We start from the raw sequence: 14,289 nt of genomic DNA, 5'->3' as shown, positions 1-14,289 counted from the left end.
TAAAAAAAATAAGAAAAAAAAAATCAGCAAGCGAATATAAATCCGCTGATTCTTAGAATTAAAATCGAGCACCGGAAACAGTATAAATAAAGGAAATTCGTAGTAATCTTGAGGGGAATCATTTACTTGAATATTTGTACTGGAAAGTTGTAAAGTTGTTTAATCTATATTTCCACATATTCGTATGATATTCGTACTGAAAAATACGTTGGATGGTTACTCGATGCACTAGAAGACGAATTAGACGAATTCAAATTCCGAATGACTTGTACTAATATAAATTTATGCGCCCTCAGAGGTTTTCGGTTATACATATTTTACTGTATAAGTATAATATCGTGTTGCATTGTATTTTAGTATATAATATAATATCAAACGTAAATTAAGTGCAATATACACTTGATATGAAACGAGGAAACTAAGTCGAGTTTCTTCTTTTTTTCGCGATACTCTAGAATATATCTGCACTTTATCCGTTCCAACGCTTACAATTAGCGATAAAATTTATACTCCGTGCATTGTATATCGACGGAGTAAGTAGGTATATATATTATACACAGTAAAATGTATATAAGAAAATTTAAGTCTATTCTCCGATATCGTTGATTCGTAAATCGTTGATCGTTATTTTTAAATATCTCGTTGTTATCGTGAGATTTTGGAATACCGCTGGGAAACCTGTGCGACGTTCAAAATATTTTATCATTTGTAAGAAATAATGTTGAACACGTTGTTCAGGACGACGAGTTACGTCCCTGGAGCAGCGCCGGAGACTGATTGTGAGTCAAAGAAACGGTATCAAAGAGCGTACTTTGGAGCTGTAATACACATTTACAGTAAGTCTGCATGTACATACATACATACATACATACATACATACATACATACATCTATACATCTATACAACTCACACACTCTCGCGTAGAAGCCCCGGCAGCGTCGCTTCGTCGAGGAGTAGAGGCGATACGGTGGTGAAGCGCTTCAGCACCAGCAGTACGGAAACAGTGAGTCAGCCGACTTCGTCTACGCCGTTCGCCTCGCTCTCTCGCTTCTCCATTCTCGGTTCCCGGTTCCCGGTTCTCTCTGCTTAACCGCCGTAACCGCAACTCCATCGTGTAACAGAATACAGCCGTATATAGCGCAGGTTTCGTACAGTTTCACCTCGGCCTCGCGATCAACGCTGCTCCAAATCTTGCTTATATATATAGACTACTTAATAATTGCCGGTCGAGAGAGCGAGTCCCCCCTCCTTTCTTCCTTTTTTTTTTTTGTTTTTTTTTGTTTTTTACCTATCCGTCTGTCTATATATATATTTTTTGAATCCGCGACTTCAACAGCCCACGGAAATTCTTTATTGGAAGGAACGATTTTTTTTGTTTTACGGTTTCGAACCGTTTTCGACGATACGAATGTATGTACGAGTTTATATGGCATCCAGTGGGTATGGTGGTTCTCTTCGATAACGTCGAGTGTTGAGATACAACGAGATTATAGTCACCGATCTGATATCGTTGTTATCATAGTTGTTACACATCAGGAACGAAGGCGTGAGAGGGGCTGCGGCGAATAACGGATAGCGCTGCATTCGCTTTTGAAGAGTTTTTGTCGCCACAGTGAATTTATGTGTTAAATATCACGGTCGATACTTTGAACGTAATCGGAAATTTAATAAGAACTGTCATTACTATTCATCGTGACAACGATGATGATTATGATAATGATGATGATGATGATGATGAAGTTTGTGTTGATAAATTACAGTGATTGTGAATCGTGTGGACTGAAATGTATTGTTTTTTAAACTACAGTTTTACGAAGGAAAGAAAGTGTGAAGTTAGGTGAAAAGAAAGGAAAAGAAAAACACACCTTGACCCAATCGTTTTGTACGGTGTTATTAATTTTATTTTTATTTTTTTCATAGTTTTTATCGTGTGCTTACGCTGCTCGGTTGGTTCATTTATTATTACAACGCATCTCACATACCTCAGCGTTCGTCGATTTATCGGCTCATACTTTGTTGTTTCTTATTCTCCTTTTTATACATTCAAAATTGATGTTCGAAGGATTGTTCTTTTTTTCATCGAGGGTGTACGTCCTGGTCGATGAACAGACTCAGCCTGGTAAACCGAGCCGCGATAACTAGCCTCTTATCGCTTATCGGGATCAATTATTCTCGATAAGCGAGCCTTGTGTGCCGTGTCTGTAACATCGTTGATGTGGAATATAACGCTTTCGTCACTCTAGGTTTATCGGTTGGGTATAAAACGAGGCGACAAATAGCCGAAATATGTATATATATAATCATTACTGTAATTATTATGATCGTTTGAAGATGAAAGGAAAAAATTTCTATCACAAATCGTGAACATCGGTATTCCGTATGTTGCAGCGATCGGCTGGGAAAAACTTTCAAATTTTTTCATGAATTTAGTTTTTTTTTTTCTCCCCCGAACTATTCCAATTCAAATATACATTAATCCGCGCGGTGGTGTGTTTTTTTCTTTTTCTTCAATGGCACAATATCTGCCGGTGGAGATAACTAATTTTAATATTGAAGGAAATTGTAAGAAAAAGAAATAGAAAAAAAGAACAAAAACGAAAATTTCACTAATCAAATTTCGAAACATCCCGATAAATTCTTAATATACGCTGCTGCTTCAGCAGGTATAATAACAACAGGCCGGTTTGCAAAGAGTCCACATGCACGCGGCATTAAGTACCAACTTATATTAGATATATATGCGTCAGACGAGAGATAGCTGTTGCCGTACGAGATAAGCGCGGTGCTAAGCTTGTACAGAGCTTCGATTTGTTTTCTTTGTGTTGTTTAATTTTTTCATTCCTTCCTTCTTTTATCTTCAATTATTCATCCCGTGTTCTTGTTGTTCTTCGTCCTTTGTTTTCCTTACGTATGTATGTATGTACACTTATGACATACCATTCATGCTGCTGCTGCTGCTGCTGCGGGTCTCTTATCTGCTGAAAAGTCATGAACAGCGTAAAAATTAACGACTATTCGTGGGTTAGCGTGAGATAATTTCATTGGTAAATTCAATCGCTATTTCGTGACCGAGATTTTTCGTCTTTTTATCAGCAAACTCAGTTACTCGGTGACTCAGTTTCCGGTTAGACCAGTTTATAGCTATCGATATTTCTCAAGGCGTTTCGAGGTTATTATATCGCGTTAACCATTGAGATTGTCGAAACTTTACGCCTTTGTATATTCGGGCCAGTATAACATAACCTCGAAACGCTTATTTTGACAGTTCTTTACTCTAGTCGAACAGGGTTGGCTAACCTGTTCAAACAAATGAAAAACTTGGCGCATGCGCACTCTCGATCTTCGCTTGTCTGAGACTCTCGATTCAACTGTAGAAACCCGTTGGCAATAAAGTCGTCGATAAAACTATGGCGGGAGGAAAATATAGTTTTGAAATTCATTAGTTAAGTTCGTTTAATTTAATTTACCTCCAGTTTTTATCCTATCATCGTCTTATGTCTTCAATCTTATATCAGACACTCGTAGTCTCGTATGCACATGCAAGGCGTGCACGCCCGATACTCCCTACGTATATAGTGTGCACGAGGTGCAAAACTCGTAGATACTTGGATTTGTGAACGCAATGCAACGCAACGCAACTCAACTCAACTCAACGCAACTCAACTCGCAACGTGCGGCCGACCGAAACGGCCCCTCGTGCTGACGCTGCTACGCTTTTTATCCCCCCTCCGGTACCTGCAACGCACTCATACCAGTACCAGTACCTAGTGAACTATTAGCCTCCCTGCCTACCTGCTCTGTCTCTATCTCTATATTATAATGTACATCCCACTTTGCAGGTATGGACTTGCGGAGGCTTTACTGACACACCGAGCTCCTCTCCTTTCCTCTCCTCTCCTCTCCTATACTGAATCCCGCCATCGCCGCAGGCCCACGGTTGACAGGTTTGCTTGCTACTTGTCGGACAAACGCTCTCGCAACTAGGCAGCAGCCTCTCTCTCTGTAACTCTCTTGTCACGTTTAATTTTTAACCACGATTTACTTCGTCAACGTGTCCTGTTCGACTGACGCAGTGTTTGTGAGTCTGCATTTATTTGCGTCTGTGTATCTCTCTCTCTCTCTCTCTCTCTCACTATTTCTCTATCTCTCTATCCCTGGATATCGTGCATATTAATATCGAATTATATCCATTAAACGATGGGCGACAATGGGCAGATGGAAGAAGGAGTAGCGGTGTACATAGGTATACTCGCGTGTACGCGGAGTTATGTAAAAATCGTCTGCTTCCCTATATATTGTTTCATCTTGTCTCATTATTTTTTTTCTCTCTTTCTATCTCTCTCTCTCTCTCTATCTCTCTCTGGTGATCTCTCGTCAATTCAGTTTTCGTCGCCTACACGCAGTGCAATGCAGATCCAAACACGTATCGTTATAAAATATAATATTGATAAACTAAACACGTTTGTATTATACACGATATGTATAACGCATATGATTATACATTATATCTCTGAGACTGCAGAAAATAATTGTTCGTTTGTTTGTTAATTTTTTTTATCCGAATCATTGGTGCTGTTGTTGTTGTTATTATTATTAATAAAAATACTACTTTCATCATCATCATCGTCGTCGTCGTCGTCGCCATGGTCATGAGCCTTATGACGTGTCTACAGATAATATAGAAGAAATTATATGCGAACGATAAATGAGGCATTTATCATGTTGAACATGTATATATACGTGCAGGACTGTAACTTCGAAATTGTTATACACGCGATGTACGGTGTCCTGTATACATATAATATGTGTCTTTAATGTCACAGCAATTTTAGGAAATTAGTGAACCGGCAAACGCAGCGCGGTATAAAAAAAAAAAAAAAACTTGAGGGAAAAAACGCGCGCGCACACACACATAAATAAACAACAAATTTTTTTAAATTCATATTATATACATATACGTATAATATCGCTAATTGTGTGCTATACATATACTTTTCACGTTATCATCTATTATTATATATATATATATGTCGTTTATATGCTTTATTATTATTGTTATTGTTAATAGATGATAAGCTTACCGGAGATGGGATATAAATCGTTTTGTATTATGGTGGTGAAACAGTGAAGTTTTCCACGTATCTATATATGTATGTACATATATGTATACACCTATTTACATAAATGCGACGCGCTTACGGAAATATTGGTGATTATAATATATTAATTTATCGGTTGTGTCGTTAATAATTATCCAGAACTCTTAACTCATCGGAGGTGATATGGTTGGCTGAAAAATTTCCCACCTCAAATTTTCAAGTGTAGTTTTCTTCCTATCGAGGAATGAAATAAGAAAATGCATTAAAAAAAATTACTACATAGAAATATTTTCACGATTCGAACTCATTCCAAAAACAATTTCGTTTTTTTTTTTTTTTTATATATTGTATTGAAAGATGTCTCGCAAAAAAAAAAGTATTCTTAGTTTTTTTTCCGTTTTTTTCTCCCTTCTTTTATAGTATTATAAAGATCCTTTCACCGGAAATCAGTTACATTGTTCGTCGTGTTGGAAACGTTTAAACTGTTCTTTTCTTGGCAGTAATCGTCGTCGACTGTCAGATTTTCTTGTATAATTATTATTATTATTATTATTTTTTTTTTTTTTTCTGTTCTACATCTTGACGGAAAAGTAAATTTCTTGTTTCGGGAAGAATAAAACATGTTTTTTTAAGCCTTTTCCATTGTACGCGATTTTTACATTGCATGGTACAGTAACTCTGGGTAATTATTATCAATTACACCGATCGCTAATCGTGTTGTGCAACGTGATGTGATAAATGCGACTTGTTGAAAAAAAAAAAAAAAAAAAAAAATTAATAATTCAATAATCATAAATCTTATGAAATCCATGTAAATGTATTTTCTAAACAGAGACGCGTACCGAGTGAGATCGTTAATCTGTACTGATCGTCCGGAATTTGGAAACAACGAAGTGTAAAGCCGTGCAGAGGAGAGTAGCTGCCGATTTATAAATAATACATCGATGATCACGATATAACATCTCATAGTGAAAGGAAAGGAAATTTGAGCGACGAAATATGAGAAAATCGAAATCGTAAAACTTCCATCACGATTAGATTCCAAAGCGAACGAAAAAGAAAAAGGAAAAAAAGAAGAACAAGACTGACCAAAGTAATTCGACGTTCGCTATCTTTTATATAATCAACATGGCGGATCGGGAGGAGCGGGAAACTATCCTGGCGCGAAATCAGCCGGGAAGGAAGTCTATAAGACCGTCGAGTTTCCGGAAGACGTTGAATCCGGATGGAACAGTGATCCAGCAGCGACGTAGTCCCGTTATTGGTTCCGATTCGAGGACCAGCAGTCCCAGTCCCAGGGGAAGTCCCTCGACGCCGGAAGGACTTAAGCAGTGGGAACTCGTCGAGGGCGACGCGGGTCTCAGGGTGGTGGAAAAACGAAGCGCTGTCGGTGGCGGGAATTCGAACGTCAATTCGAACTCTAATTCGGCGAGCGGGTCGCCGGTTATGACCGGCAGCAGAGGCTCGTCGTTTAGATCGCGAGGAAGCGCCGGAGGTGTTCCGATATTCGTTAACGAACGGACGCAGAACTCTATAGTTAGTCAGAATATTCAGGACTTTGAGAACGTTTTGGCTAAGAAGTTCGGTCGGTCATTTGAACGGTCGGTAATCGGCAAGAGTAATGCGAGTTCTTCGACCGGTGGTGAGTTTCAAACGTCGAACGGGCGACGATCTTCATTGAGGGAAAATCAGAGCGGAAAAACTGGCGTGAAACTAGATCTCATACTCAATGATCAGGATCATCGATCTATCGATACAGCTGGTGGCGATGGAAACGTTTTGCCGGATTCCAAGAGCAGCATTGACATGCTTGATCAACTCGAGAGGCAAGTCAAAGCCATAGAACAAGGAACCATTGCCGCTGCTGCTAGGTTTAAACAGGACGCCGCTACTGACGTCACGTCCGATGATATATCTTCTCAATTGCAACGCGATCGTTCCTCCGTCGGTAATACTGGTAGCGATAAAATCGTTCCTGAAATCGAATTACGGTATAGGGAACACGAGGATTTACTTCGCAATAACACCGACGACGAAGCTGAGGGGTAATTAATAAATTAATATTGTTTTAAACTTATTTTTAGTCGTAACAATTTACTTGCAGACACGTGATAATGCAGATTTATATCTTACTTCGAGATCATCTCTTTTTACTTGAGAGGGGTTTTTATCGTTATAAAATGAACCGGGAATTTCTTTTTATCATCACTTTTGTTTCTCAATCGTCGTATACAATCGTTGTTACCATTTTTTGTTCAATCGTGTTCGATTATCGTTTGTAATAATTGAAATGAAAAAGAATAGAATTTGAGACACTCTGCGAAATCGTGTTGTATGTACACAAATATGCTGTAGAAAATTTATGCAAACTGTGTCGTGCTGAAATCGTGATTGAAATATCAAATGATCCAAAAAATATTAGACAGTGGAAATCATTGAAGAAATTTCGATCATTTTTCATGAATTTTTCACACGTAATCAGTCGAAGAATAAAAGTGAGATTTGAGAGAAATTTTACACATTATACATATGTGTACAATTATTTTACCATAGCTGATGCATGTAATAAGTTTTTCATAAAATTTATTTGAAAAAGTAAATTTACACCTTTGGAAAATTTTCAAACTTTTTACGGCAATGCGGATTATTAGAATTAGCGAATCAGTAGAACGTCATGTGTCTATATGTATATCGTGTAACGGCCGAAAGTAACGATCAATTGTCACGCAATTTTTTTTTATTACCCTCGGAAAGTACACAATGCCAGCTATTACTCTCGCCATTTAATTGCATAAGTGTACGCGTTGTGCACGCGTTTATAACGCAGGGTCGAATTCTCCTTTTACGTCGCACAAATAGTGTAAACATTTAACGGTCATTCGTCACGGGGAAATTTAGTTTATATAGATAATTGAGTATTGTACAAAGTGAGTAGGTAATAATTGAATAGTCTAACGCGCATGCGCTAAAATTCTAGAGCAAAAACAGTCGTATTTTGTCAGGTTGACCAACATTCGTAAGTTCAGATGACAGTTCATCGCGATTTACGTAACCTAAAAATTTTTTTTACAGCCGTTTGACAGTATTTATAATAGACGAAACATTTTTAGCTGTTGAAATTGTTTTTGAAGATCGAATGGGCAGATGGGCAAATTTTTTTTTTATTCCTAAAAATTATTAATCGGGGAATGACCGAAGTTGAGCACAACTACCATCGACTGATTTCAAAATTTTTTAGGTTACGTGTACATCGCGGCAATCTTTCATCTGAACTTATAAAGGTTGGTCAACCTAATAAAACAACTGCTTTTGCTCCAGAATTTTAGCGCATGCGCGTTAGGACATTCGAACGTTAGACACTCACTACGAATATACTTGAACTCGGAATCGATTTTTTCAATTGAAGTTGATAAAATTTTTTGTTTCATTTTTTTTTTTTTTTTTTCTTCTTTTTCTTGCATACGTGAGAAATTTGACTCGTTACATCGGTATAACAATATTTCTGCACTTATTATAGAAACGAGTATAATAGTAAGGTGCGTCACACTTTCCATTATTGTTATTAGCAGCGTTGTTATTATTACTATTATTATTGTTGTCGTTGTTGTTGTTGTTATTTACGTAACGTGATCGTGTACCGGGTATAAAAAAAAAAAGAAAAGAAAAGAAAAGAAAAAATGAGGTGAGAATTACGCAGTACAATAGACTTGATACACGCTCGTGTATAATGTACAATGCATACGATTTTCACCGTATAACAGGTGTATATGGATATAGAGGATTTCCCGTATTTCGTAACTCTCTCACTCTCTCTCTCTCTCTCTCTCTCTCTCTCTCTTTCGATCTCGGCACCTCCAACAATAGACATGCATCGCTAAACTTCTCGCAGGTGAAATCTCTCGCTCAATATTTTCCTTGCTCTCCGATGGTTTTTTTTTTTTTGTTTTTTTTTTTTGTTTATGATTATTATTATTATTATTATTATTATTTTTAAGACCTCGGTTTCTGAATCTCGCCAATTTTTAACTGCCCCAAGTTGTTCATAACGTGTTTTGAATTTTAATGAGGCGTCTGAATTACCGTTTATCGGTACATCGTTCGGGTCTATTTAATTTTATTTTCTATCAAATTTTATTACTTTATCTGCGCTCTCTGGCTTTATTTATTCCATATTTGCGTTAACACACGATCTCGCATTATTCTTATTTATTCTTATTTATTCTGTAAACTTACACAGAAATTGAAAAAAGAAATCTCTGATGAATATCGTCAAAAACACAAAACGATAAAAAGAAACTGAGAACGAAGTGAAAGAATTTTTTTTATACACCTATAATATAACGAGTAAGAAACAAACTGGGAATGCAAAAAAAAAGGGGGGGGGGGGGGGGGATTATAAGTTTTTAAAGACATTATAATAATAAATATATGTATAGCAAATATAAATGACTGAACATGTGAATGAAATGATAAAACGAAGGTCGACACCCCTGCAACGTGGCGAAGCGACGAGAAATTCTACCGGAAATGCTGGTATAACGACAAAGAAGAGGGCCGGTGTTAAATTGAATCGTACAGCCTCGGACACGCGTCGAGGTAACGGGGACACATCGGATATGCCGTTGAAAATTCAATCGCGCGCTCAACAAGCAAGGAATATTGTCAGACCAGTTATGACCAAAAGGCAACTCCAGCAGGAGGCTGCTGCTGGAATCGGTACCAATTCAACATCATCTTCTACGGCTACTTCCACACCGAAACCACTGACCACCGTTATTCAAAAGGCGATACAAAACATTGGAATAAAAGAGGTATATTACCGATAGTAAATAAATAAATAAATAAACAAACGAACAAATGCTAATGCGATGATAGCTGAGTAAGCAATTTAATTATTTTTTTTTTTCATCGTTTTTGTTTTCTGTTTTTTTTTTCAATCTACGCTATAATTTTACAAATATAAGTACACCCTATATATATATATACGTGTAGGTGTAATATATTATTATATAACTTTCGTAGCAGCGATTGATTAATTGGTTGATCAATTATGTGTATGATTACATGTGATTGTTTTATAAATCTGATTGAAACACAATCGTCAAGTGATATTTATCGAGGAATCTACTCGACAACATTTTGAAAGCTCGTCAACTTGGAAAGTTGATTTTTCAATTATTGTATGACTGACTTGAAAGTTTTTCGAAAACTTTAACGCGAATACGACGAAAAATCGACTCGGTTCAAGTCGTTCGCTCCCATTGAGTAAACTTATGTTACGCTGTGAAGTCGTACGATTTATCTTATCGCAGATTCGTTATCCTTGCTTGCTTCGAGAGAGTCTCGATGCTATTTATAAACAACCTGTACGTTATATTGTAAAACAAAAAAGAAGATCATGTCGAAGAATTTAAAGGGAAAAAAAAATTAGACTAGGTTTTGCGTCTTGATCCACCCCGTTGTGTGATACAATTCTATTTTTTTTTTTTTCTTTCGAGACCCCTTGTACCTCGAAAAGACATAATCAAGTCTCTTGTCACGTTATTTCAACATTTTCAAATTTTGAACTTGAATCTAAATATATCTACCCGCAAAAAGATCTCGTTAATCCAAAGGTAAATTGAAAACTGAATATTTTAAGTCTGTAGGTAAAGTCTGTGGTAATTCTCAGGTAACTAAAATGAATAATTTCACGCGATCATGCGCATTGTGAACGTGCCGTTATGAAACAAAACCCTCGGAGATCAGCTGACGTCCAGAGGGACGTCGCGATGGCTGAAACAGCGTCGGATTTCCGGATTTTTCAAAATAATCTGCAAAAAATGAATAATTTTTTTAACAGATTATTTAAAAAAATTTTGCTACGATAAAAAGAAATTTTTCAAACGACGAAAAAGTCGGAATGTAAAATTAGTTTGTTGGTTAATGTGAAAATTCACTGATTTGAGTTTTATTCAGTCCAAGAAATTTTGCTTGACTTGCAAGCAAAAAGTAAACGACTGATGAAGCTAAGGTTTGGTTAATCGAATTAAATATAACAAAGAAGATATTTCTTCGATATAGAATAACATCTGGATCCCGCAAACTTGAATTGATAATCATGATTGTTCATTGGAAAATGGAATAATCTGGTTGATCCATAGGTACTAATTGACCGTATAATTGAATTGAAAAAAATGACCGTCTGAATGAAACGTAGGGAAAAGATATTTAAGAAAAAAAAAAAACCGTTTAAGAAATATCAAGTAATATTATTTGCGCCAAAAACAAGATGCCTACTTGATATATTATAACAGAAGCGTGTCGAAGTGACCAATTAAAGAGTCTTTACAAAAATCCGTCTCATTCACTCGTAAAACATCGATTCGATTCGATATTTTTTGTAACTATAAATTCACATACGAATAATTCATAAAATATAACCTCAAAGCGTCGTATCTTACGGCGAAATAAACAGATGAAAAATCTTTACGATATATAACAAAAGAATAAAATGGATTCTCGTGAAAACTGTTACAAACATTTTCAATTGGCTGCACTTAGTGTTCACCGAGTGCATTTTCCCTAGGATTTCGCCTTCGCTATTGGTTGAAAACTGGGGAAATCAGTGCAGCCAATTGAAAAGTCAATTAAATCGGTCACGTGATACTACGTGTTTCCACTTGAAAGTCCACAACGACTATTCGATTTTTCTTCGAACTAGGTGTCATCCGGCCATCGCAGGGTGAAGTTGGTTCCCGGCTTTGCGTCGCCGCGGGTTTTGGTGGCTTCCACGATTCGTCGTCGCCATTGCGCATGCGCCAAGATATTTAGCCCAGCGAAAATACGGCCGGTGTTGTATCCTAGCCGAGGGTTGGGTGCCGGCGGTGCCTCTAGTATTGATTCATCCACCGTCGCCCCTTGTCTTCAGGGTCTTTAGTCTCGAGACGGTATCCAGCCCCTCAGGAGGCTCAGATCAGAGACGATCGGAGGAAGAAGACACCCTCATTCGCGGTCAATAAAAAATCCCTTTTTTCCCGAGTATCGTAAAGGTTGTTTCGGCCTGTGACGTTTGTCGAGGGGAAAAACCGCGAGAATTGAGACGTCTATCGTCAAACTTCGTTTCGGTTTAAACTGTCTCCTCTGTATTTTGTGTACGTCGGTGTGATGTGAAAAACATTGGATTGTGATGACATCGATGATTCGTGCAGCCAATTTTGACACTCTTATTTATCTTTCGTCATATTTACATGTTAATTATTCCACTTTGGGAGCGAACGAATAACCATCACTTATCACCGTTCATACCGCGCTAATAAGCCAGAAGAAATTTTTTTTTTTTTTTTTATTTTGTCAAATATTTTATTTCTCTCTTCTTTCTGTTTGGTTCAATATTTTTTTTTTTTTTTGTCTTTTTTTTTTCTTCTTTTCGTTTTGTCTAACTACTTTGGATTATACAATTCCAGTTTTACGAGTAAAAATCTTTTTAACGACTTTACAATCAAAGATGAAACGAGTGGGACGGATTATAATAATACCTGCAAACATGGCAAACGAAAGGAATGAAATTCGCGAGTAATCGTTATATCGCAGTTTGTTTTGCGATATTTTAGAAAGCAATTTACTGAGCGAACCGAGGGTGTTTCTCCGGGGGTTCGTACCGAACGGATCGATCGATCAATGCCTGCCCTCCTGATCGATCGTCGGTGTTCATTTACTGCAGAAGTTTGGAAGGATGTGTTTTCGATATTTACAATATCGGACGTCAGAGATCACATAGTTATTGTCGAGGAGGCAATTCTCGACCTCGACGTCGAGGAGAAGGAGAAAAATAAGGAGAAGACGGAGGAGAAGGAACTCCTGTCGGAGGTGGTTTCAATGTCATCGACAAACTTGTCGTCGTTTTATTTCGGTAGCTGTTCATCCTCACCTTCGTCGACTGTAGTAACAACCTTAACGACAAAAAGATTATCAACTACCTTCTGAGGATTCCTCGTCGTTCCTTATATTCGACAAATCGCCAAGTGGTTTTTCCCTTGTTATGCTTTTTATTCGTACTATCGACAACCACGAGCCACACTCAAGACAATTAAGATCATTTGGCTCGTAGTTTTCGATCGATTGGGGTGACGCGGATTCATCTGTGTTAAAGAAGTTTTCAGTGAGAGTTAACAAACGTAAGAATTTAGACACCTGTCTAGTGATCAACCCGATGATTGGACATTCATCTCGTCTAATGTTATGGAAAAGTTAATGAATATTTTACGCGGTGCGAGGATGAAAAAACAGTTATAAACCACAACTCTCCCTTTGAGGAGGACAAATGAAACTAATAATAAATATTACTTGGATCCAATTCGAGTGACCGGAATTTGGGATTATTTCAGTGTTTTTTATTTTTTTTTTTTTTTTGTCTATAAATTTTACTAAAATCAAGGTGAACAGGATGAGTTAGAAAAATACATCTAACACTTATAGATTCTGTGTAAAAAAGTATTTAATCGAATTTTGTTTTCGTTTCATTTCATCTAATTTTTGTTAATATAAATTTAAAAATTGATTACGTAATTTATTATCTACTTGTCCTTGTTCTTTGACAAAATCATCGTCAAGCTGGCTGCCTCTAAAGTCGCCACCACCTGCAAGATGGTCACCCGCGGCCTTTTGCGGGTAACGTAACGATATTGTAATTTTTGTTATTATTGCTGTTGTACTACCCAATATAACGATAATTATTCACTCTATGCAATCAGCCTAATCACTTTGAATGATATCCTGCATATTGTCACGTATTTTTATACACCCCCAATAACTGCATGAAGGTTTGTTTTTTTTTTTCTATTCTACAGCAAGCGTTATTGTGGAGAAAAAAGAAATCGATAAAAGTTCAATTGTCGTAAATACGAATGTGAATTTAAGCGTACAGTGTAATTATAAGAGTAATTTAAGTGTAATTATAAGAATTCAAATTGGTACTAAATTATCTCAAGGTGACCATTATCGTAATTTATCAATGGAAAAAAAAAGTACAGGGGCGCACATTCAACTTTCTTGTGTATGGGTTAAAATTAAAAAAAAAAAACTTGATGTAAGTAATCACCTGCTCACAGAATTATGCAGATTTTCCAATCTCATATAAGTCGTGTAATGTTTTAAATACGACAAGTTGGACTATTTTGAAGTTTCTTTGAAGTCTGATACTTTAATGTA

General features: G+C 36.9%; 1 protein-coding gene across 20 annotated transcripts in view; it reads left to right on the top strand.

The window, feature by feature from the left end:
* Window positions 1-14,289, top strand: part of LOC124411711 (serine/threonine-protein kinase MARK2-like) — a 58,108-nt gene that overhangs the window by 19,987 nt on the left and 23,832 nt on the right. For 6 of the 20 annotated variants that reach the window (XM_046890998.1, XM_046891007.1, XM_046891010.1 and 3 more), the window contains exons 1-4: window positions 1,009-1,144; window positions 5,070-5,210; window positions 5,933-7,145; window positions 9,581-9,911. The exons of 1 other annotated variant lie outside the window; for it this stretch is intronic. In XM_046890998.1, the coding sequence (XP_046746954.1) occupies window positions 6,229-7,145; window positions 9,581-9,911 (1,248 nt within the window). In that variant the 5' untranslated portion in view covers window positions 1,009-1,144; window positions 5,070-5,210; window positions 5,933-6,228. Of the gene's footprint in view, window positions 1-1,008; window positions 1,145-5,047; window positions 5,211-5,932; window positions 7,146-9,580; window positions 9,912-14,289 lie in introns of those variants that run through there. 13 more of the 20 variants (XM_046890999.1, XM_046891000.1, XM_046891006.1 and 10 more) reach the window with 5 other exon arrangements.

Source organism: Diprion similis, chromosome 10 (assembly GCF_021155765.1).
Source record: "Diprion similis isolate iyDipSimi1 chromosome 10, iyDipSimi1.1, whole genome shotgun sequence".
Lineage (NCBI taxonomy): Eukaryota > Metazoa > Arthropoda > Insecta > Hymenoptera > Diprionidae > Diprion > Diprion similis.
This window is presented reverse-complemented; position numbering and strand designations above follow the sequence as displayed.